Source organism: Desmodus rotundus, chromosome 4, assembly GCF_022682495.2.
Source record: "Desmodus rotundus isolate HL8 chromosome 4, HLdesRot8A.1, whole genome shotgun sequence".
NCBI classification, from domain to species: Eukaryota; Metazoa; Chordata; class Mammalia; order Chiroptera; family Phyllostomidae; genus Desmodus; species Desmodus rotundus.
This window is the reverse complement of record NC_071390.1, coordinates 167,345,758-167,369,827: the sequence shown is the minus strand read 5'-3', so window position 1 is coordinate 167,369,827 and position 24,070 is coordinate 167,345,758. Positions and strand designations below refer to the sequence as shown.

Below are 24,070 nucleotides of genomic sequence, written 5' to 3'. Positions count from 1 at the left end.
GACACTGGACAAGTCAACTAAGCACTGTGGGGCTCTTTCCCTACCTGTGAAATACAGGAGTGACATTGCAGAGGATTCTATGGCCCTGCTTATAAAGGTCTCTCCAAACAGACTGTGAGCGCCCGAAGTGAGGCTTGAAGTCTTGGTGCCCAGGACAAGCTCTGGTACATAATTATATCACTAGGCATAAATTTGGCTGTTCCAGGAACCCCCTAACGGTGGAACACAGAGGTTTCTTTTCTTCCTATTAAAGGAAGACTAGAGCCTGCTGGTGTTGGTTAGGTGCTCAATGAGACACTTTTTTCCCGCTTTAGTTTTTCAGTTTGTTTTGTTTATTTTTTCAATGATGTTTTTGAGGGTCTGGGATCTTTGCATCTTCCCCTCCTCCATCCCATGCATGTTGGCCTTTTGTTCTCATTCTTGTCAACTGATGGTCTCAAGGTAACTGCCACATTGCTAACCTTCAATCCACGTTCAAGGCAAAAGTAGGGGGTAAGGGGTGGCACCAACCACTTGCATTCCTTTTATAATGAAAGTAAAAGAAAGTCACATCAGGTTATGTCTCATTGGCTATGACTAGGTCACATGACTACCATCAGCTGAAAGGGATGCTGGGAAAGCAGGCATCTGGCTTTCCAGCTTCCATACTGGGAGGCAACAAGAACATGGGTAGGTATGGCTGTGGTCTCAACAAATATTTTTCATAAATATGACTAGAAAGTAAGCTGGAAAAGGCTTCTCTTTCCAAGTGGAATGTACTTGCAATTATTTTAAGGAAATCAGTACTACCTTGGATATGCTTTGAAGTTACTCATACAGTATCTTGTTTTTATTTTTATTTTTTATTCTCACCTGAAGACACCCTTATTTATTTTAGAGGGAGGGGAAGGAAGGGGGAGAGAGAGGAGGCAGAGAGAGAGAAACATCAGTGTGAAAGAAAATCATCAATTGGTTGCCTCTTGTATGCAGCCTGACTGGGGACTGAACCTGCAGCCTAGACAGGTGCCCTGACCAGGAATTGAACCTGCAACTTTTAGGTTCACTGGATGACCCTCCAACCTCCTGAGCCACACTGGCGGCTGCGCAGTCTCTGGTTTTTACATGGTGGAGCAGGAACAATGGAGCCTCCTCTCACAGGTAGGGGCGGAAAGTGGACCTCCAGGCAGGCTCCCAGTCCATACAAAAGGAGCGTAGGGGGAATTGCTCCAGGGTTTTCCTGAGAGAGTACTTCACACACACTCCCCTTCTGGGCAGGAAAGCCATTGCTTTCGCGTCTGATGTCAGCCATTGTGCTCACACGGGCAGCTGAGTGAACCCAGTTGAGGAGTTCCTGGTTCTGACTGGTTTTCATAACCTTCTGAGTCAAATACATTGTCCTGGCACTGGAATGGAAGGAGTGACCTGTTCGCACTGGAATGGAAGGAGTGACATGTTCCCAGTGAAAAGGGAACTTGCCAGAATGTGACATGGACACAGGACACAGTCTGTCTTTTCACTGAGGAGCAGTGCCATTAATTCGAATTAAAAGGTGTATGTATATTGCTTACAGTGCCTGGCACACAGATAACTTAATAAATGTTAGATGTTATTCACTGTATTCTTATCAACATGAATGATGCTTCTTTTCTTCCTGTCAATCTTGCCAACAGGGATCTCTTTGTCCCCATATTACCCAAGTGTGTTTTGGACAAAATGACAGGATGCAAGATTGAATGGCGCACTTATCTGGTTCTACTTCCCCTTCCCCGGGGGTTTCTGGAAGAACTTTGGGCAGGCGAGGCACACTTTCTCGGCCACATCTGAAACCTCTGGTTGGGTAGACTGTCATCACACAGAACCCAGCTTTTAAGGGAGGCAGCCTGAAACACTAACTGTTGCTTTTAAAATTTTCTCCTCAGGGTAACCACTTATTTCCCAGTGGAATTGAAGTCTCTTGGTTTTCTGAACACCGTGCAAAGGAAGCTATTTACAACCGGTATTGCCGTGTGAAAGTAGTGCAAAGTCTTTGAGCAGCGAGCTCTTCTGCATACAGGGTGGGGCAAAAGGAGGTTTTACAGTTGTTTGTGTAAAAAATAGTACAACAATTAGTAAATAATAAGACAAGAATAAACTCTGTGTTTTGCATACTCACAACTGTAAACCTACTTTTGTTCCCCAGGTATAAGTTCATGACCACCGTACCAAGTGGTGCTTTCTTCATTTAATCTAATTTTACTTTTAAGGTCCAAGAAAGATCTCCATACGGAATTCTGGAATTGGTCTCCGAAGGGAAATTCACCCTGACCCTGGCAACATTAAATTCCCGTTCCTTTGGCAACAGCACCTCAATTTCCTTTCTGGAAACCACTGCATTTTCAGTCAATGCAGGGGACATTGACTCCGCCCCTTGCTCCAGAGGCAGGCTCATGACTAACCACAGCACTGAATTGGTTCCAGGATAATCCATTCAGAGCCAATGAGATGCAATGACACTTTGGCTGGAACTGTTGGAAGAGAGGTATCCTCTCTTTCCCCCTGGACTTGAAACTGGTTGAGAAAGACTGGAGTTATTGCAGCCACCTGGCCCCACTAAGGAAGAACCTGTCTGAGGATAGGGCCAACATGGAGGGGAGCAGAATAAAAGTAAGGTGAAATCTGGACCCAATAGCAGTATTGGAGCCCCTGGATCTCACCATGCTTGAAGCTCTACCTCTTCATTATGAGGGTCAATACAGTCTAATTTTGCTTGTTTGCGTTGGGTTTTCTGGATTTGCGACAGAACACTTTACAAGACATTTTTCCATATAATATGTTATTCAATGCTTGCCATGATTTTGTTGTATGGCTATTAATTTGCTCACTACATAGATAAAGAAATAAGGTTCAGAGAGCATAAGTAATGGGTCTGAAGTTGCAGAGCTAGAATATAGTAAAGTCAAGGTTTAAAGTCAAGACTCTCTGATAGCTAATCATTACTCTTTACTACATCCCAGCCTAAAGGGGAGACGAAAGAAAAGTGAGAACCACAGGTGATTCTATACGGTGTAGTTATCTGTGTAACATCAGTGACAGCCTTGCGCTCGACACACTGAAACACTGCCCTGTAACCCTACTTTTGCCCCACCCTGTATAATTACTATTTCAAGAACTGAGCAAATATACAGATTCACCCCCAAAAATTGATGAAGGACGATTCACAATGAACAACCAGAACGTTGTGGGGGTGGGGTGGGGTGGGAGGTGGGACCCAGAACTCTGAAAAGTCACTAGTCAAGACAACTACACCCAGCAGCAGAATGCAGAGCAGCAAACACTGAGCGGATGAGGCTTGAGTTTTCAGAGAGCCTGAGGGTGGATGGCGGGAGGAGGGGCTGGAGTCTCTGAGTTCCCAGAAGTCTCCTTCTTGACTTCTGGAATGGCTACTGCTGGCCAAAGATCTTTTGTTTGAGTTCTTCCTGTCACGCAGTGGTTCCCAAACTTGGCTGCTCTCTAGAATGACCAGCTTTTTATAAAGATGATTGCAGAAAGCTCTTCCTGGCCATTGACTCACTCATCCTAGGGTGGGACCCAGAAGTCTGGAATTCTGTGGTTAGTACTAGTGTTTGGGCCTCCAAGGGCGCTGTCCGTCCTTCTGCAGCTGCACTCCCCACTCTGTAGTGGACATACCTGTTGACACTGCTGTCCCCTCCCCAGAGGTAAGCCCCTAGAGGGGAGGGACTCCTGCAGCCTGGGACACTGGCACACAGAGCAGTAGCTGGCTTGGATGGAGTGAGCACCCACTAAACGTTTGCTGAAGGAAAGGCTGGGGGACACAGAGGCAGCCAGACAAGCTGCCTTTCCCCACGTGGGCTTTTCTAGGGAACAAAACCTTCTATTTCTGGAAGGAGCTCTGTGATTGAGAAAGGATCCCAGCAGCAAAGGAAGAAAGGCCACTGTGGATGGCACAGGCCCAAGGCTTGCCCAGACTACACACTCTGTTACAATGCTCCTCCCCAACAAAGTGACAGCAACCCCGATGACGATGGTACCGGTTAGCATTATGTCCCCATCTTACTGACGGAGACAGGGAGGCACAGGGAGCTAGCTGGTTCAGGAGCACATCAGCAGGAGGAGACATAGCTGGCACCCTGCAGCCTGGGCCGCCACAGCTGCCTCTCCTGTCTCGCAGGGGACGTGGTGCACTTCTGAGAAAACATCGTGCATATTTGTCAGGTGCCCATTTCCATCATAGATGCGCCCAGTACAAGTAAGTCAATAGCCAAGGAAGTCGGGTGACAGCGAAGGGCCTCTCAAGAAAGAAACCATTGTACACCTCTCCAAAGAGGCTATTTTCTGCCTCATTTTTATTCCCCTGCTGCTGTGTGCTGAAGGTCACTGGCTACGTCTGCACAAACCAGTGAAGTCATGATGAGGAATACTTGGCCAGGGAGCCCGTGGCCAGGGAGAGGCTGAGGGAGGAGGGAATGGAGGAGAAGGAGGTGAGGCAATTCACCAAGGGCCAGCCTGGCCTGCTTTCCCTCCCTAACTGGCCCAATGACCTTCTTTCTTCAGGGTGACCACTCCCCTGGGCTGGCTTTCCGGCACACCCACAAACAGCCCAGCCGCAGGAGTCGGTCTGCATTCCTGCAACCAACTACTGCTGGGTGCTGCCCCCGCCCCACACTGGGAAGAGCAGGAAAGGTGGGTACCAAGTTGAGGTTCATTTCGTTCTTCTCACAGTTTGCTTAGTAACAGTTTGAAACCAGGGTGGGACGCGGGGTCTGATCTTGGGAAAGTATTTGATCATCTTCTTGAGAGAGAAACAGAGAAGCTGGCTGCTCTGAGGGATGAGTGGGGAGTTGGGGAGAGGAGTGAGGAAGGCAAGTGGGAGAGGAAGCTATTCTGCTTTGGATCTGCCCAGGCCAGACTGAGAGGACTTCAGTGTTAGAAAAAGAGAAATCTGGAGGGAGCGAGGCTGCCCTTTCTGGATGTTGCATGGCTCTGAGGGGGCGGGAGCTATGAGAAAAAGCCACCTGCTTATGGAGGAAGAGAGGGGCGGGCCTGGTGGCTCAGGGTCCCAGCTAGGCTCCTTCTCCCAGTGAGCCGAGGGACTAGAATGGACCAGGCTGCCATCTACCCAGACCAGCCCCAGGAAGGAGGCCCGGGTTCGGTGGCTTTTTGGCCCGGTTTCTCCTATATTCTTGTCCTCCCCTCCAGACCAGGCACAGAGCAAGGCCTGAAAAAAACAAACTTGGTCACCCAAAGTTCAAACTAAGGGGGAAACTGCAAGAAGGCTGAGCCTGATGCGAGCTGGCCTCATGGGGCAGAAGTCAAAGGCTCAGGAAACAAGGAGTCAGGGCTTACCTGGGATTCAAGGAGAATTTCCTTTTTGTTAAGAGAAAAATATCTCCATAACATGTTAATTATTACCCAAGTATTCCTGAAAGAGAACAATCTGTTTTTGCTCTATGTTTTTAAGGTAGAACTTCCCAATGGGCACAGCCCTCCCTGGGGGCAGGACTGCCTCAGAAGGAGGGGTTGGTCCCCACTGCTGGAAAGCTTGAGGCTGAGCTCTGGCAGGGATGGTCCCTGCTTCCCGGGCTCCGGTGCAGTAAGCCACACAGGCCATGTCAGAGGTGGTTCCCTTGTTGTCATTCTCTGACCTTTCCCCCTACCTGCCACTCCTTTTCGGAGCCTCTTCTGGGCTCCTCTTCCCACAGCTTCAAGATCATCTCTTGGGGGATGGGCTTGAAATCTCTATCCGCACTTTGTCTCTGATGTCTAAGAAAAGAGCTGCCACTTACTGAGAACTTTCTAGGTGCCAGGCTCTGAGCTAAGGCCCTTCAATGAGAGCTGTTTAGTGTGGTGTCTAAACTCGGGGCTTGGAGAGACCACACCCTTTCCAGTCTTGTCCTCAGCTGTTACTGAGTGTGTAACCTTGGGCAAAACACTCGCCTCTCCGTGCCTCAGTTCCCCCACACTTCAGAATGGGGATAACAATAACACCCCACAGAGTTCTTGTGAGGCTCACATGAGTGAACACCTGCTTTTAACAGTGCTTGGCACGTGTGTTCAATAAATGTTAACAATTGTAATTGTCTCTGTTCAGCTTCACAGCAAACCTCTAAGGGAGGAGTTATTACCCCTGTTTGCAGATTAAGAAAACTGAGGCTCGGAGAGGAGGTGGAGCCTGGCGTGGGTTTGCAGTCCAGCATTTTCTCTGCTTCTCTGCAATAAAAATAACAGTAACAGCTAACCCTCAGGGTCCATGGCAGAGTTAGGTCTCAGACCAAGGCAGTGAGTTTCAGAAGCCACTCTTTTAATCACCTACTAGCTCACCTTTCTGTAATGGTGATGGAAAGCATAAATACTAACGTGGGCATTGAAGTTTAGAACTTGCTTTGGGGTTGGAGAAGGCCTTTGAAAGTGCAGCTGACCCTCACATCAGTTTTTTGGAGGCAGCATTGATCCCTGTGGGCACATTTAAAGATGTGAAAATTGCCCAGCATGTGCCCTCTCATTTATTCCGCACCGTGACCCCTCGGTGGTTACGACTGCCCTTGTTTTACAAGCAGCTAAGAGAGGGTCAGTCTAATCTTCCCTGGCGATGTCACCGTTACTATATGTTGGGATTGGGATTTGAATCTGTGTCTGACTCTAAAATCCTGGCTGGGTCCCAGAATCTTTGTTGGAGCTTAAAAAAAATAGATAAATAAAAGAGACAATTCCGGCCCATGGAATCTCTTAAGGTGGAGCCTGGGCCTCTGATTTTTAAGAGTCAGAATCTCATGCACAGCCAACACTGAGAACCCTTCCCGGCTACATCAACTGCTTCCAAGTGCCACAGTCGCGTTCCACCCACCTGCAGAACATCCCACCTGGGCACTCACCAGCAACTGCCCCTGTCTCCTTCCTCTCGGGGCCTTGGACCACCATCCAGACACCTGTTCTCCTCTGGGAACTCAGCCATCCTCCACTGCTCCCTCTCTCTCCCCCCGCCCAGGGCTGCCCACAATGTCTCCCCAGCCCTTTCCCCCTCTGCCTCTGCCGCCTCCACCTGGGAAAAAGACTTCCTCATTGCCAGCTTGGGTTCTGGTAACAGCCTCCTATGTCATCGTCCTCTGACTGTCTCTGTTCCTCCCTCTCTGTGTCTCCATCTCTGCCCAGGCTGTTCCCATGCCTCCTCCCCTATCGTCTGTATCCCCAAAGTCTAGCCCACATCCTTCTTCCTGCCACACTTCATGAACTAAAAAGCTATCTCATCATCCCCTTCTCTGCTTAAAACTTCCACCAGCACAAGCCTCCCAGCTAACATCCACATTCAGCAAGCAAACCCAGTCCCTCAATCCCTGGCTCAAAGTTCGCTCTTGAGCTTCGACTCCTCCCTGGTGGCACAGGCCAGGTTCCAGCCACACTGAATTTCTACCCATCTCCAAAACAAACAGTGTCCTTCCACAGCCTGTGACTATGTCATGTTGTGCCTTCTGCTGGAAATGGGCTTCCAACTGGGCTTGGCTCAAAAGCTCCTACTTGTAGGATCCAGCTCAAAAGTCACCTCCTCTGGGGAGCCTTCCCAGAGTTCCCCAGGGACATGGACACTACTTCCTCCATCCCTTCCTAGCACAAAGCTCTATCTTTAATCAGAGAATGAAGTTGGAATAATATGATGACGTGTCTGTCCCTCAGTGAACTCCTCATTCAACAATCACATATTAAATGTTCCCCACTGCCAGGTGTGGGCCCAGGTGCTGGGGATACTGATGAGTAAAACAGAGTTTCTGTGTGCAAGTCTACTCAGCATGGTAGAGAAGGGGCATAGGGCACTTCAGAGGGGGCACAGCACTGCAAAGATGAAGAAGGCAGGGCAGCAAGTCTTACCCGTGCCTGTAAGGGGGTGGGGGGGGATGCTTAGGGAGTGGCAGGAGAGGGGAGGGGAGATAGGGGGGAGGTCTGGAAGGGCCATGAGATTCCCCCTCACGTGCCCTGAGACACCCTGCCTTTGACCTGAGACTCCTCACTCATGAAGAGAGGACTTGAGAGGACCATGATCAGATTTGTGGCTCATAAAAAGCCCTATGAGTTTCTTGAGATTTTTGTGTCAATCATCTTGAAAAGCACAGCAGTTGACACAGTTACTGGGACACAGGGTGCCCTGGAGAAATTTGGGCTGAAGGAAGGGGTGGGCAAGGTCCCCTTTGGTGAAGATGGATTAGATCCAAGGACTTGGGGTCCCTGAGATTTCCTGTCTCTGCTGACTAAGCCTCGCCGCCCCCCCACCCCACCCCAGCCGTGCCTGCAGGTGCCAGACTCCAGCCATGCTGGCGCTGCTGTGTGCCTCCTTGTTCCTGGTGGCCTGCGCCTCGGACGCCAGCTTGAGCACAGAGGAGCAGATCCGCGATATGCACGCCAAAGTGACGGAGATCTGGCAGGAGGTGACAGGGCGGCGGGCGGCGGACCGTGGCCAGGACGCTGCACTCCACGCCATCTGCCAGGTACAGCCATCGGCCTCACTGGACGCGGAGAAGCCGCAGGTCACCGGCTTCGTGCTCTTCCGGCAGCCTGTGCCCGGCGCCCAGCTCGAGGCCTTCTTCAATCTGGAGGGTTTCCCGCCCGAGGCCAATGGCACCAAACACGCCATCCACGTGCACCAGTTCGGGGACCTGAGCCAGGGCTGTGAGTCCACCGGGCCGCACTACAACCCGTTGGCGGTGCAGCACCCTCAGCACCCGGGCGACTTTGGCAACTTCGCCGTGCGGGATGGCGGCATCTGGAAGTACCGCTCTGGCCTCGTCGCCTCGCTCAGCGGCCCGCACTCGATCGTGGGCCGAGCTGTGGTGGTGCACGAGGGCGAGGACGACCTGGGACGCGGCGGCAACGCGGCCAGCCTGGAGAATGGCAACGCGGGCCGCCGGCTGGCCTGCTGCGTGGTGGGCCTGTGCGGGCCTGCGCCCTGGGTGCGCCAGGCTCAGGAGCGCAGGAAGCGGCGGCGGGAGAATGAGTGCAAGACGGCCTGATTGTGCCCCATCAGAGCGCCCCAGATCCCCTCCACGCCCTGACACCCCTTCTGGAGCCCCGAGATCCCCTCCATGTGCCTCAGAACCCCCTCCGCAACCTGAAGCTCCTCCAAGCGCACTGAGATCCCCTCCGTGTGCCCCAAGACCCTGCTCCAACCTTGGTTTCCTCCCTCTGCTCCCAGAGACACCCTATACCCTGCGGTCCCACTTCCACCATGGCTGAGGTCTCCCCAGAAGTCCCCTCTACCCTGAGTTATCCAACCAGGCATGCTGAGACACCCCCTCCATCCAGAGGGCAGCCCCACCTTCGGAGCACAGCCCCCCTCTCCCCCAGCTCTGAGGACCCCCAGAGGTACACCCCTCCACCTAACACATGCCCCACCTTCCTTGAAGGTCTCCTAGACTCTTAACGCCCCTTTCTACCCTGACACCCCTACCCTCACCCCCTGAGCCCTGAGACACCTCTCTGCCCTAAGGACTCACCCAATGCCCCACCCCTTACATTCCTCCTAAGGTCTCTGGGACCCCGCCGGAGGTTGCGTGGATCTCGGCCTCCCCACCCACCACCAACGTGGGGCGCTGCCAGCATATGCCCCCGTCTTCAGCTGCTTTTGGCACCTTGCCACCCTGCAGAGATGAGATAGATACCCTGTGGGGCTGTTTGCCAGTCTTCACATTGCACATTAAAAACTCCGCAGCTCAGTATTGCATCAGGGCCTTGGTTACTTTTTGTGTTTGTTTGAGGCCTCTCGCCCAGGGTCAGTTACTATTTGGAAATAGCAAAGACATTTCCAAAAATCCCGGTAGGACTTCTTGTCATCCTCTTCCCAGTTCTGCTGGCAACAATGTTCAGTTACCCATCGTTGTGGGAAGTGAGAAAAAAAAATTCAGCTTCCTGAGCTATGTCCGGAGCTGTGGGCCCAACCAGAGAGAAGGAAATCTATCTGCAATAAGCTTCTGGCGATTCTGACACTAGAGCCACTGGCCTGGGCCCTGTGCTCCTCACATCTGCCCCTAAGTGCAGCGTGAGGTCCATTTCCCAGGGTCAAGACAGGGCCCATGAAGCAATGTCATTGGACATGTTTCAGGGAGGCTGGTGTTGGCAAATGAAGCTGTCAGCCCTTCCACAACCAGGACAATGCTCTTCTCCACACAAAGGCTCTTGGAGGCAGTGGGGTCCAAAGGCAGGCTGATTCTAATTCAAGGCTTGTTGGAGTTTCAGCCTCTTTTTGAAAATTATAATCTACATATAGACTAGGTCAGTCTTGCGTATCCACCTTCATTTACTGAATCAAAGTCCTCATAATAACTCTCTGACCTCCTGGGGTACACCCACTCTCTAGGCGGGTCTTTTCTGCCCCGGTTACTTGGAGGCAGCTTCCATATCTCCCAGACTCTTAAGAGGGTGAGTCAAACTGAACCGTGGCCAGAAACCCATCCCCAGTGGTTATTTTTACCTCTTACTAGGACTAACTTGTTATTCAAAACTCTTTCCTTGAAACCAAGTGACAACGGGAGAGAAAGGCAATTATTGTCTGGTGACTTTGCTCCACCCACTGGTTCTCACTGGTTTGAAATATTAACTTGAACTGTCCAGGTCGGCACTGAAAAGAAATGAGCAAGCTGCGTCTTTAAATATTCTGATCTCAGAGACATGTGTACCTACCCCCACAGTGAAAAGTTCTGAAAACGAGGCAGCAATTACATAGGGACACATGATGGAGAGAAATAAAATGCCAAACATGCCATCTTCGACTCTGCTGCCCAGATTACAGGTTAATTCAGGATCATCCCGGGAGGTCTGTATTTATTTTTCAGGAGGAGGCCGGTGCTTTTCATTACTTGCCCTCTGTATTTGTCTGTTGGGGCTGCTGTCACAAAATAGCACAGACTGGGTAGCTTCGGAACAACAGAAATTCCTCACAATTCTGGAGACTGGAAGTCCAAGGTCATGGCCCCAGCATGGTCAGGTTAGAGACATCTCTGGGGTCCATAGCCAGTGCTTTTTCGCTGCATCCTCACGCGGTGGAAGAGGCAAGGGATCTGTCTGGAGCTTCTCAGGCACTAATGAGATTAGTGTTCCTCCCCACCCCCACTCAGGATCTGGGGATCTCCCAAAGGTCTTCCCTCCTATTACTATCATCTGTGGGGGGGAGCGTTTCAATATATTTATTTCGGGGGAGCACATTCAGACCATGGCACCTTCTGTTCTTCATTTCTCTCTTTGCTACCCTCCTCTCCCAGAACAAGGAGAGACCCTAGCAGACCTTCTCCTTTCTGCTCTGTCCATGAATGGGAAGGGAATTGATTGACTATTCGATGGGGCTCCAGAGCCAAGAAATAGAGAGGAAATAACAGAAGGCCAAATCACAGTTGACTGTCAGGGCAAAGGAATGCTCGGCGCGCGGTGGTTGGCAGCTCAGGCTCAGCTAGAAAGGCCTGTTTGGAACCCTGGCTCTGCCTCACAAGCCAAGCAAGTCACTTCACCTCTCTCGACCTGGGTTTTCTCGTCTGTAGAATAAGATGATCCCACTGGCTTGTTGTGAGGATTAAATCAAGTGTTACTCATGAAAGGTGTGTAGAATAACACGAAGACCTAAGGATCTAATAAATGCCTAATTAAGAACACTGGCTAAGGTCAGAAAAGTAGCTACTACTAATGGATCGGATCACCTTGTAAGGTGCTGAATACCATTGAACTAGAAAAATTCCAGCACAGGAAAGGTCGCCACCTCTTAGGTTTGTCAGGATTTCTGCCTGCATTAAGAGGCTGGCGGAAAGAAACTCGGTGATCCCAGCTAACGGAGGTGGGGCCAGAACCTAACAGGAGGGAAAGATTGTGGCCCCCACTTGGCCCCTGGAGGCTATTTTTACCCTTTTCCCCTTACAGCTCTATCTGGTTAATCTCTTCACTTTTTCTGTTTTGATTTCCCAGCCAGCTTGCTAATCAGTTTGCCTGTTTGACTCACAGGGTTTGCATTTGTCACTGAGACTTAAACACACACTTGTTTTGATTTCTTTTTGTAAAATTAGAAGCGTTTGATGTAATGACTCTACCTAGACACAGCTGGTAAAGGAGAATAATGCTCAAGTGTGTGCGGTTTCAACACAATGCAGACGATAATTAGACGGGCTATCTTTAGATGTTTAGGGGAAGCTTTTTCTCAGAATTGCAGTGCAGTTTTCTCTGAGTTGGGCTTTTCAGTGCGTATGTATATACAGAAATACTGAAAACATAAGAAAATAGAGCAAATCAGTGAGTGCTTTGGTCAACTTGAAAGACTGCAGGAAATAAACCAACTGATTTTGGATCTGGCGTTTTTGACTGAATGCGTAAAATCTTTATGTTCTCCATAATTTTCGTGACAAGCATATGAGCTAATAATTGTAGGTGACAAATTGTGACTGATAAAATGATACAATATGCTTGAAGAAATGTTCAGCCTGTGCTCGGCCTGCAGCAAGGGTAGAGAGAATGGCCCAGATTAATAAAGATAATTAATCACATATATCAGGAAAATTGCATTTTTACTTTATTTATTTATTTATAAAATATTTTATTTCTTCTTAGAGGAGAAGGGAGAGAAACAATGATAAGTTGCCTCCTGCACACGCCCTGACTGGGGACGAGCCAGCAACCCAAGCATGTGCCCTGACTGGGAATCGAACCAGTGACCTTTCGCTTTGCGAGAGGATGCCCAGACAACTGAGCTATACCAGTCATGGCACACATTTTTATTTCAGGTAACAAAAGACGATATAGTTATGATACATGATCATAGAATCCAATAAAGCAAGGTCTGCAAATGAATAGAAGTTACTTCTTTCTTTAAATTAGCAAAATAGCAGTTGTTTTGCCTTTTTTAAAAAAGCCAATTGTTTCACATTTAATAGGCTATCGCTGGTCTTGGCTCAGAGCCCAAAATATGTGTATTCCTGGGCTCACATAGGTTCCAGAAAGTCAAACTTGTCAGTATCATGCAAACATTCACTATGTATTCAAAAAATTCTCATTTAGTCAGGAGGCGATGTGACAGGCAAGGCAGCACATCAATAGCTGTCACCTGAAATTGCCTTCATGCTGTACCGGCGCGTCCTGTTTCTGTGAGCAATCAGAATATCGAGGGATGGGTCCTTCCTATTTTTTCTGCTTCTCATTTCTACTTAGATCCACTACCAAGCTCTCTAGTGCATCTCTCTGATCTTCAAACTTTTCCCTGCTCAGAAAGACATCGGGAAAAAAAAGAATATACTAGTGAGTTAAGGAGACTCGTTTGCCTTTTTGACATCCCGAGGTACCCCCGATATTATTAAGGAGGAAGATGATTTCAAATAGAGGCTTCCTGAATGAAAGCGGGGCGGGGGTGGGGGAGATGGTGCTCGACTAGAGAACTCTTTCAAAGACAAGTAGGGTTCCAAGCCAGCCACAGGGCTGCAAGAAAGTGATCGAGCCAGGGGGAAGTGCCATTTTTTTACAGGAGCAAAAAACCAAGAGGAGCAAAGGCATGCTGTACTTTTAAAGAGACAGTGAAGAGAACCACGTGGGGCAAGTAGCTGGTCTCTGAAATTCCTTAAAGAGGAGCTAGATCCTTTTATGTCCCATGGTGAACTGGGGTGCCACAACTCCAGCCAGAAGAGCGTGTCCGAAAATGCACTCCGACACGTGAATGGCTGGCACCAGAGCCCTTCTATAGAACTTCACATCATGATGGTGGCGTATGTTTGGGAGGAACAATGATGGGAAAACGAATTTAGCTTACTTAAGATTGCCAGCTGGGAGGAGGTTCCAGCAGGGATGGAGTTGAACGCCATTAGGAGCCTCCCAGCTAGAGAGGCTTCAGGAATAGCTGTGCAGGGCGAAGAAGAAAGGGGGAGGAGGAGGGGAGGGTGGGCAGAGGAGGCCTGGCAAGGGAAGGAGTTAGGGATGAGAAATGCCTGCTTTACAAAAACCAATCCATTTCCACAGGCCTTAATTAAAAGAACAACAAACACTCATATGTAAAAAACCTCACCTAAAGGCTCTCAGGTACAGAGAGATCGCAAGAAATGCAATGTGTGCAAACAAGCTTTCATTAAGAGACCTGTCAGCTCTGTTTCATTTATCCAGACTGTTCTGCATTCTGCTGGCAACCGAGCTGGAAAAATAATGGAAGGACAGACACACTTGAAGAGGTAAACAAAGGTGGGAACATTCCAGCTGCAAAATAGGACAGATGATAAAGAAGTCAGGGAAGACAGGAGATGAGATGGCATTTTTCTTAGACCAACAAACCACCACCCATCCCCCCAACTCCACCCTCATCAGTAACATAATATGCTGGCTTTTTAAGGAGAAACAAATAAAACAAAGACAGACATGTTGGGGTTTGGGGACGATGCTGTTGAGGGTTTAACTCAAATCTATTCTCAACTCTTCTGTATTTCTCAAGACCTCATTTTTGTTTTGGTGTTTATAACCTTTTAGAGTCTGCATGCTCAGGCACAGGCCCCTCCCCAGTTCAGAGGGTGATCTTGATAAACCTAAACCCATGACATAATTTCATCTCCCTTGCCAGGGATTGGTTTAGACATAGATAGGTATGCAAAAATTGTTACCAATGACACATGACAAGAACTGAGTTCTTTGCTCTTAAACATACATACACAGGAGGAGAAACTTTCTTTTGCCTTTGAACACAGAGGTGAGAACAGAGGTGATGGCTGGAGCTGTTGCAGCTATCTTGTGAGCTTGAGGAAGTAGCTGACACTGGCAGGCAGAGCAGAAAAATGAGAACCCAGATCCTTGATGACTTTCTTCAATGAATCAGACCTCAAATGTCTTACTTCTGAAGTTCTTGTTATGCAATATAATTCATTTTCCTATTAAGTTTCTTAAAGTGTGAATTACAGCTGAGAGTACCGGACTACTGCAGGGCTATCTGGTAAACTAAGAGAGAGAATGCTGCACACTTTCACAGTGACTCTTAAAAAGACAAAAGACAACCACAAGTAATTGCTCAAATTCTCTTTAACGTCTAATGGAACACAGAACCATGTTGGGTTGGGATAGCAGACGTGGGATAGTGTCACATGTGTGTGTAGTGCAAGGTCAAGGTTACACATACAGTAGGATCAACTCATTGGCTCCAATGCCTTGTCATAACACAAAACCTTCCTAGGCTGATTGTACACACAGAGTTTAGGTTATCGCTCTATGACCTCCCTGCCTGAACCCCAGGCTCTCTGGTGTTCATGGGAGTTTTCCTGCCCAGGACAGAATGTGTTTTAGTTTATTATAAGCCTGCTTTTCAGGAGGTGACGACAGGCCCTAAAGATGTGCACCTGGCCAACTGTGTGTCAAAACCAGAGCTTCTGTGGGAAGAGATTTTTCTTTTTATTATTATTGTATTAAACATGGCTGTGTTCTCCTCTGGCGACTCCAGCGTCCTATGCAGTAGTGCTGAACATTTGCGGACAGCTGAGGCCTAGTGCAGCAGCAAAATGATTTCTGTGGCTGCTCAGCTGTGCATGCTCTGCAGCTGCGGAAGCCACCACTCTGGAGGGGAAGTTGAGGGGGCAGGCCTGGGGAGGGGGAAGGCTGGAGCACAGAGGGGGGGATGGAGCACTGGGGCCTGGAAGGCAGGGGCAGGTGGTGTGTCCAGCCCCGCAGGAGCAGCAGTGCCCTGACTCGGCCATGCACCCATGCCACCAGCGAGGGCGATCTCTGGTGAGTGGCAAGAAAGCAGCTGGCAGTTCCCCACACTGTGCATGTGGCAAAGGACTGGGCCTTATTGTCTGTACTTTTCCCTCTCAGAGTGAGGCAGCACGAATTCCTCCTGGGCTCCTGCTCTGCTAGCAGAGTGGTGCCGGGAGATGGGATGGGACGGGCAGGTGTCAGGGAGGGCTGGTCACCCAGGTGCGGTTTCACACCCGGGATCACAGTCCTGGGGTAAACATCTGATTTTTAGGATGAATTTCCAACCCTTCCCACCTCAGGAGCCTCTTTTTTCCCTGCAGGGGAGTCTCTCAAAGGAGTGATTCTGGTTCTAAGAGGTCTTTTGAGCTTTGGGATCTGGTATCCGGTCTTCCTGAGAAAACAAACTGAGTTCAGCTCAAAGAAAATTCTATCGTTTGATGAGCCTTTAATTTTTTGCAATGCCAGATGCTGCCGAGAAAAGCTAATTTTATCCCCAAGGAAAGAACCAGGTAGGGTTGACCACTCCCTCCTTTCCCACACTTGGAGCTGGTACTTGGTTCTACAGTCTCCACTCCAGGCTGTAATAAAGTTATTTGTTTTCCTCTCTCTCTCCACTCTAGGGCCACAAGCTCTGTGTCTTGTCTTTAAAATGCCTGTACCGGGGGGTGGAGGCGGGGCACAAAGGAGTCAGACTGCACATTCTGTTGGAGCGGTGAGGGGTTCAAGGTTTCAGGTGGGGTGGGACACTGGCCCCAAGCAGCTCTATCTTGCCTGCATCCCACGTGGCCACAAAATCCTATATACAGCACAGGTTGAATGAGAGAGGCACAGCATCCCCAGGTTCTGGCCCTCATCTCATCTCAGAAACAAAAAATCAATACCCCCCTGGAATCCCCTTCCTCCCTTCTTATCCCCGCATCAATCCAGGTCGATTAATCCTCCAGAATTACAGGCTGGAAAACTCAGCTCTAGCAGTCAGCAACAGGTCTCCACAGGGGCTGTGGATTTCAAACTGGAAGCCCAACCTTCTGAGCCTGCTTAAGCCCCATTCCACCTGCCAGTCGGAGCCACGGCAGACAGGGCTGCAGGCGGGATGCCAAGAACACCCATGACGACAGGTCCTACAGGGCCCTGGTGTGATGAAGTACAGCGGCGGGCCCTCTGGACCCATTAAACTCAATTACACCTTTCTCTCCAATTGCCTAACCATTACAAAGATGGAGATCTGATTAACCATTGGTCAGATCTGATCTGACCATTGGTTTCGAGCTCTTCCCATAATTTGGATCAACAACATTAAATGCTAATAAAAAACATCTTATCTCTAATAAAACAAACTCTGACAGAAAGATGGATGCGGAAAACCAGCCACGGGGCGGACGCGATCCCGCACCTGGCCGCATTCACAGCAGTGCCTCTTCGGCAGACAGAGATGACACTGAGGACCCGCGTTTAATAAACCAGACCGTGCTGGCATCCTCAGAATAGTCAGTTTGCAACAGGACCTGCGTCTCTTCTCACTTGCAGGCTGGGAGGCGTTTTAGGAGAAAGCAGCTTCAGAGAGCTGTCTAGCGCTGAATTCTCTATGGTCCCCAGTGCCTTCAGCGTGTCATCGTGCCAGGTCCCTGTCCCCTTCATGTTTTCACGGTGCTCCTTGGGCCATCACCCTCTGCAGTCTCCTTGCCATCTTCTAGGGTGGAAGCCTGGGCTGCTGGCTGGCTGGACTCAGAGGAGTCCTGGCAAGATTTGGGGAACAGCCCCTTGGAGGCCAGGCCCAGAGGGGACGGCCCCCTCCCATCCCTCAGACCTTCCACAGGACTCTCTCTCCCCACCCCTTCCGGTTCTGCAGCTGCCTGCTCCTCTGTCAGTTGCATTATTTCCCTTCCAAGCCTGTTTATTCCTTCTTCCTCAGAAGGTAACTGGGGTAATGAAGGATGAAAGTGCTTGCGTTGGTTCCTGTGGCTCTGATTTGCTGGGGAGATGACAGCAGGCCTCCCAGCATCCTCCAGCGCTGTCAACACCTCGGTGGCGGCACAACTTTCATCTTGTTCTTGCGTCTGAACCTCCCCTGGAACAGACAGAGGACAGCATCAAACCTTTGGCTGGAAGTCAGCCCTCCCTTTCCCTTTCCCTCTCCTCCGCACCTCCGCCCACAGCCATGGGGCCTCTGAGATAGAAAATGCTTCAGCCGTCCTCTCCCTCCAGCCCAAGGGGAACACTGGACTCAAGTTCAAAAAGAAAGCAGCAGGTGCTTTGGTGGTTAATGTGTCATTGAGGGAGGGAAAGGAAGCACCTGGGTCATTTCATAAGCCATCCTGTCCAGACCCCTCTTATCTCCTGCTTCCCTCTCTGGTGGTTGTGCCTTGAGCCCATTAAATATTTAAATTGAGGACAAAGGTTTTGTGTGTTCTGTAGTTCAGTGAAGGCCTGGGGCTCTTTAGAAATGAAAAGGGATTCTGCGGGCTTCAGGGTAGGAGGGACTCAGTGTCCCCCAGTCTCCCCATTCTCCATCAGCACCACACTCTTTGATGCACACGCTGAAGTGCCCTCATTCTAATAAAACTATATGCAAAAGCAGCTTCAGGCTCCCTCTGTCCCCTGCTAAACCGTTCCCTAAGCCCCTGCTCTAACAATAGAAATTCTCAAGCTGTAACTGATTGGAGACTGCAGAGAACTTGAGGCCCTGAGAGCAGGTGTCTAGCCCTCAGTTTCCTACACTTGCTTTGTGATGGGGGCGGACCTGTCTGGCCTCCTTTTCCCAGAGAGAGAATAAGGGGCAGGACTGTCTGAGGTCCCTTCCAGACCCAACAAGCAACAGTGGCCCTGCATGATTGGGAAGCACCTGGGGAGTGAGCTGTGAGCACCTGGATATGTGAATTCAACACCAGACTCCGAGGTTCCCAGAAGTCAAGGTTTTCTTAGCCCTGGGGACACACAGTGATGAAATATAAGAGGCTTACTGGGTTGATTTCAGCCTGGGTGGATGCCTCTCAGGCTGAGGGGCCTGGGGAACATTCCCTGGTTCCCCCAGTGGAACCAGAGTAGAACCTCACTGCCATCGGGCTTGTATGAGATACACATGCAGATGTGCTTTGGGGCTGAAAGCTGGAACTTCGGAGAACTGAGGGCAAACTGTAGGAGGGTTGGAAGGGAAGTTGACCTGCTCTGACCGTGCACTTTTCTGCTTAAAAGCTTCCACTGGAGGCTTGTGGTTTTTAGGAGAAAGTTCAATTCCTTTCACTTTGGTCCTTCATGAGGTCCTACCTTGCCTCTCCTGCTTGACCCTGCAGCCCTATTTCCCACAGTTCTCTCGCCTATAGGTGTCCTTGTGTCCATTCTATGCTGCCTGTCCGTCTGCCTGCACCATCTGGTCTCTCTCCTTTGCAAAGTGAATTATACCAGCTTACTAGGTGCTGTTCTGTGCCAGGCTTGGCACTCAGCATTTCACACATTTACCTTTTTCTAGAATGTATGTAAGCATATCGCCTGACTTGTTCACAGTGCTTGGAACATTCTAAGCATTCAAGAATATTAAAAAATAGTAATTCCTCACTTTTTTTTTTCCTGATGGAAGTGTAGCATACGTAGATTCGTACACATACATAGAAGTATACAAATCCTAAGTCTACCGCTCAGTTAATCTTCACAGAGTGAACGTGCCATGTAACCAGCAGCTGAGACGAGAAACAAAGTATCACTGACGCCCTACAAACACGTCCCAGTCTGGGCCCCCCTGGACCCCCTTCCTAGTCACTTCTGTTCTGCAAAGGGTGGCCACTACCCTGCTTCAGGTGCCAAGGATGAGTTTTGTCTGGTCTTTACACTTCCGATACTGAAATCAGACTATATATTCTGGTTTGTGTCTGTACTGGCAGGAGACAGGTAAATGTTGACTGTTTATAAGAATTATATGAATTTTTGAGGATTATTCATATCATTCAGAAAGATTATGCATTTAAAAGTACATAAATCTAAGTAGATATAACCTAAAAATGATATAATGTAAAACATTTGATTTAAAATGCAGCTTAGAATTTCTGCAACATACACTAATACTACTATATGTGTGATCCACTTTAATTTTAATATAATGCATAAAAGTGTTTGTTAAGAGTAGGACCTGTTGAAATAGAGCCTAAAGCAACAATATAAAAAATCAATGGCAACAAGAGCTGGTTCTTTGAAAAAATAAACAAGATTGATAAATCTTTAACCAGGCTCATCAAGAAAGAAAGAGAGAGGACCCAAAGAACTAAAATCAGAAATGAAAGAAAGTGACAACAGACACCACAGAAATACAAAAGGTTATAAGAAAATAGTATATTAACAATTAAATACCAACAAATTAGACAATCTGGAAGAAATGGATAAATTACAAAAAACATACAATCTTCTAAGACTGAACCAAGAAGAAACAGAAAATAGGAAAAGATCAATCACAATAAATGAAATCAAAGCAGTAATCCAAAAAACAACCAAAGAAAAAAGTCCTGGACAGATGACTTCACAAATAAATTTTACCGAACATTCAAAGAAAAATTAACACTTATCCTCAAACTATTCAGAAAAATTCAAGAGGAGGGAAGACTCCCAAGCTCATTTACAAGCCCAGCATTATCCTTATTCCCAAACCAGATAAAGGCTCTATGAAGAAAAAAATATTATACACCAATATCCCTGGTGAACATAGATGCAAAAATCCTCAACAAATTATTAGCAAACAGAATTCAGCAATATATTAAAAGGACTATACACCATAATCAAGTGGGATTTAGTCCTGCAATGCAAGGTTGGTTCAATACCTGTAAATCAATTAACGTGATATACCACACAGGCAAAATGAAAGATGAAAATCATATAATTATGTCAACAGATACAGAAATAAAAAGCATTTGACAAAACCTAGCATCCATTTATGATAAAAAGTCTCAGCAAAGTAGCAATAGAGGGAACATACTTCAACATAAGAAAGGCCATATTTGCAGCTAACATCATACTCAACAGGGAAAAACTAAAAACATTTTTCTTAAGATCAGGAAAGTGGACAGAAATGTCCACTTTCATCATATTCAACAAATTATTGGAAATCCTAGCCATAGCAAACAGATAAGAAGAAATAAGAGGCACCCAAATTATAAAGCAGGGGTGTCCAACCTGTGGCCCATGAGCCACATGCAGCCCAGGATGGCCGTGAATGCAGCCCAACACAAAATCATAAATTTACCTAAAACAGTATGAGATTTATTTTGTGATTACACGTCACGATGTATTTAATGTGTGGCCCAAGAAAACTCTTCTTCTTCCAGTGTGGCCCAGAGATGCCAAAAGGTTGGACACCCCTGTATGTAAAGGAAGAAGTAAAACTGTCTCTATCTGCAAATAACATGATACTGTATATAGAGAATCCTAAAGGTTTCACCAAAAAACTACTAGAACTGATAAATGAATTCATAAAGTAGCAGGATACAAAATAAATATTCAGAAATTAGTTGCATTTTTATTCTCCAATAATAAACTGTCAGAAATGGAAACGAAAAAGCAATCCCATTTACAACTGCATAAAAATAAACTACCTAGGAATAAATTTAACCAAAAAGGTAAAAGACCTGTACTTGGGAAATTATAAGACTTTGAAGAAAGAAAATGCAGAAGGTTTCCATTCTTGAGCACAGTAAATGGCAGCATATACTGTGCTCAAGAATAGAAAGAATTAACATCTTTAAAATGTCCATACCACCCAAAGCGATCTATAGATTCAGTGCAATCCCTATCAAAATACCAATGGCATTGTTTATAGAACTACAACAAGTAATCCAAAAATACATATAGAATCACAAAAGATTCTGAATAGCCACTCTGAATCTTGAGAGAGAAGAACAAAGTTGAAGATGCCATACTACCTGAAATCAAAATACACTGCAAGGCTATGGTAATCAAAACACAGGGTATGGGGATAAAACAGACACACAGGTCAATGGAACAGATTAGAGAGCCCAGAAATAAACCCATGCCTATACAGTCACATAATATATGACAAAGGAGGCAAAACATACAATGAGGTGAAGACAGTCTATTCAATAAATGTTGTTAGAAAAATTGGACAGATACATGCAAACAAAAAAAAAATGAAACCAGACTACCTTCTTACACCACACACAAGAATAAACTCAACATGAATTAAAGACTTGAAACCATAAAACTCCTAAAAGAAAACACAGGCAGTAAACTCAATGACATTTCTCTTAGCAATATTTTTATATCTCCTCAGGGAAGGAAAGTAAAAGAGAAAAATAAACAAATGGGAATACAGCAAACTAAAAACTTTTGGCACAGCAAAGGAAACCATAAACAAAATAAAAAGACAACCTACTGAATGGAAGAAGATATTTGCCCATAATACTTCTGATAAGGAGTTAATATCCAAAATTTATAAAGAACTCATACAACTCAACACCAAAAAAACAAACACTCCAATTAAAAAATAGGCAAAAGTCCTAAACAGACACTTTTCCAAAGAGGACATACAGATGGCCAATAGACATGTGAAAAGATGCTCAGTGTCAGTAATCATCCACAATGAGATATCACCTCACACCTGTCGGAACGGCTATCATCAATAAATCAACAAACAAGTATTGGTGAAGTGTTGCAAAAAAGGAATCCGTATGCACTGTTGGTAGGAATGCAGACTGGTGCAGCCACTATGGAAAGCAGTATGAAGGTTCCTCAAAAAATTTAAAATGGAACTTCCTTATGACCCAGCAATTCCACTTCTGGGTATGTATCTAATTCCACTTCTAAAGAAACCCAAAACACTAATTCAAAAAGGTATATGCATTTCTATGTTCACTACAGCATTATTTTTAACAGCAAGACATGGAAGTAACCCAAATGCCCATTAATGGACAACTGGATAAAAAAAATGATACATATATACAATGGAATATTACTTAGCCATTAAAAGGAATGAAATCTTACTATTTGTAAGAGCATGAAGGATGGACCTAGGGGGTATTATGCTAAATGAAATAAGTCAGACTGAGAAAGACAAATACCACATGTTTTCTTTATATGCAGAATCTAAAGAACAAAATAAACAAACAAAACAGAGACAGACTCACAGAGAGAGAACAGACCGATGGTTGCCAGAGGGGCGGGCCGTTTGGGGGACTGGGTCGGAAAGGTGAAGGGATTAGAAGTACAGATTGGTAGTTACAAAATAATCATGGGGATTAGTAAAGTATTATTAAAGTACAGCATGGGGAATGTAGTCAATTATATTGTAATCACTGGGTATGGGGCCAGGTAGGTACTGGGAATATGGAGGGATCACTTCATGAATTATACAAATGCATAACCACTACGCAGTACACCTGAAACTAATATAAAATAATACTAAGTGTCCACTGTAATTGAAAAATAAAATTAAAAAAAGAATAGGACATGTTTTGAGCATTTATTTAATTTAAAAGCTGGATGTGTTTTTGAGCCTTTAGTTACTTAAAATAGTACTTAAAGTTTTAAGAAACTTACAATGGCTGAACACTGCTAAAGAAAACTCTGCGAAACTTCAGAGGAAATGTAATATTAGAGAGAAAAGACCGGCCATAAGACGGAACTGAAGCTACCAGAATGAAGAAGGGTGAGGGCACAGCAAAGGGAAAGAAGATGGTCGTAGACAGAGCTGCTGGCCGTGCAGAGTCCACAGGCTGGAATCACTGGGGAAGCCGGCTGTGGGTCTCCGCTGAGCCAGGCAGGCCATGACCACTGTCCCCACACCTCTCCGGTCCTCCACGCACACATTTGCTTTCACCTTCAAAAGAAGCCCTTCTCTTTCTCTTTAACCTCTTTGATATCCATAGAAAAAGTCCCAGGGACAGAAGTTCAAACAAACCTGCACTGCACTTTCTAAAGTGTGTGCTTAGTCACGGGTAACTCTCCAGAGAACTCATTGACCTCAGCAAGTATTGTACCTGAAACGAGACCATTACTCACGCTTATGATGAAATTCATAGTGTATGAATGAGTGAACAAAGCAAGCCTCGACTGAAAAAATTAACTATTCAGATCTGCTCAGCCAGGACAATTATGTTAGCTCCTAATCGGTTCCTTCGCTTCTGGTCTCCTGCTCTAATCCAATCTGTTGGGAGAAGGATCTTCCCTAAAGCTTTGCTTCTCAAAGTGGGGTCCATGGACCAGCAGCGGCTGCATCACCTGGGAGCCTGATCAACGTGCAGGCTCTTGGGCCCTACCCCAGACCTACTGGTTTAGAATCTGCATTTTTAACAAGATCTGAGGCAGCCTGGGTGCACATTACAGTTTGAGAAGCACTGTGAGTTTAAAACACAAATCTGGCCATGCTCTTCCCCAACTATAAGACCTTCAGAGTCTGCCACTGCCACAGGGACAAAGCGCAAGCCCT

At 47.1% G+C, this 24,070-nt stretch overlaps 2 protein-coding genes across 3 annotated transcripts in view; one reads left to right on the top strand and one right to left on the bottom strand.

Moving 5' to 3' along the window:
- Window positions 1–4,518: 4,518 nt before the first annotated feature.
- Window positions 4,519–9,682, top strand: SOD3 (superoxide dismutase 3). Its single transcript, XM_053923391.1, has 2 exons — window positions 4,519–4,659; window positions 8,246–9,682. The coding sequence occupies exon 2, from the start codon at window positions 8,274–8,276 to the stop codon at window positions 8,970–8,972; it is 699 nt and encodes a 232-aa protein (XP_053779366.1). The 5' UTR covers window positions 4,519–4,659; window positions 8,246–8,273; the 3' UTR covers window positions 8,973–9,682.
- A 2,799-nt stretch (window positions 9,683–12,481) lies between these two features.
- Window positions 12,482–24,070, bottom strand: part of CCDC149 (coiled-coil domain containing 149) — a 98,234-nt gene continuing 86,645 nt past the window's right edge. For both annotated transcript variants that reach the window (XM_053923390.1, XM_024573742.4), the window contains exon 12: window positions 12,482–17,716. In XM_053923390.1, coding sequence (XP_053779365.1) covers window positions 17,283–17,716 — 434 coding nt within the window. In that variant the 3' untranslated portion in view covers window positions 12,482–17,282. The remainder of the gene's footprint in view (window positions 17,717–24,070) is intronic.

Coding starts and splice junctions, on each gene's coding strand:
- SOD3 (XM_053923391.1), top strand. CDS start 8,274: ATGCTGGCGCTGCTGTGTGCCTCCTTGTTCCTGGTGGCCTGCGCCTCG.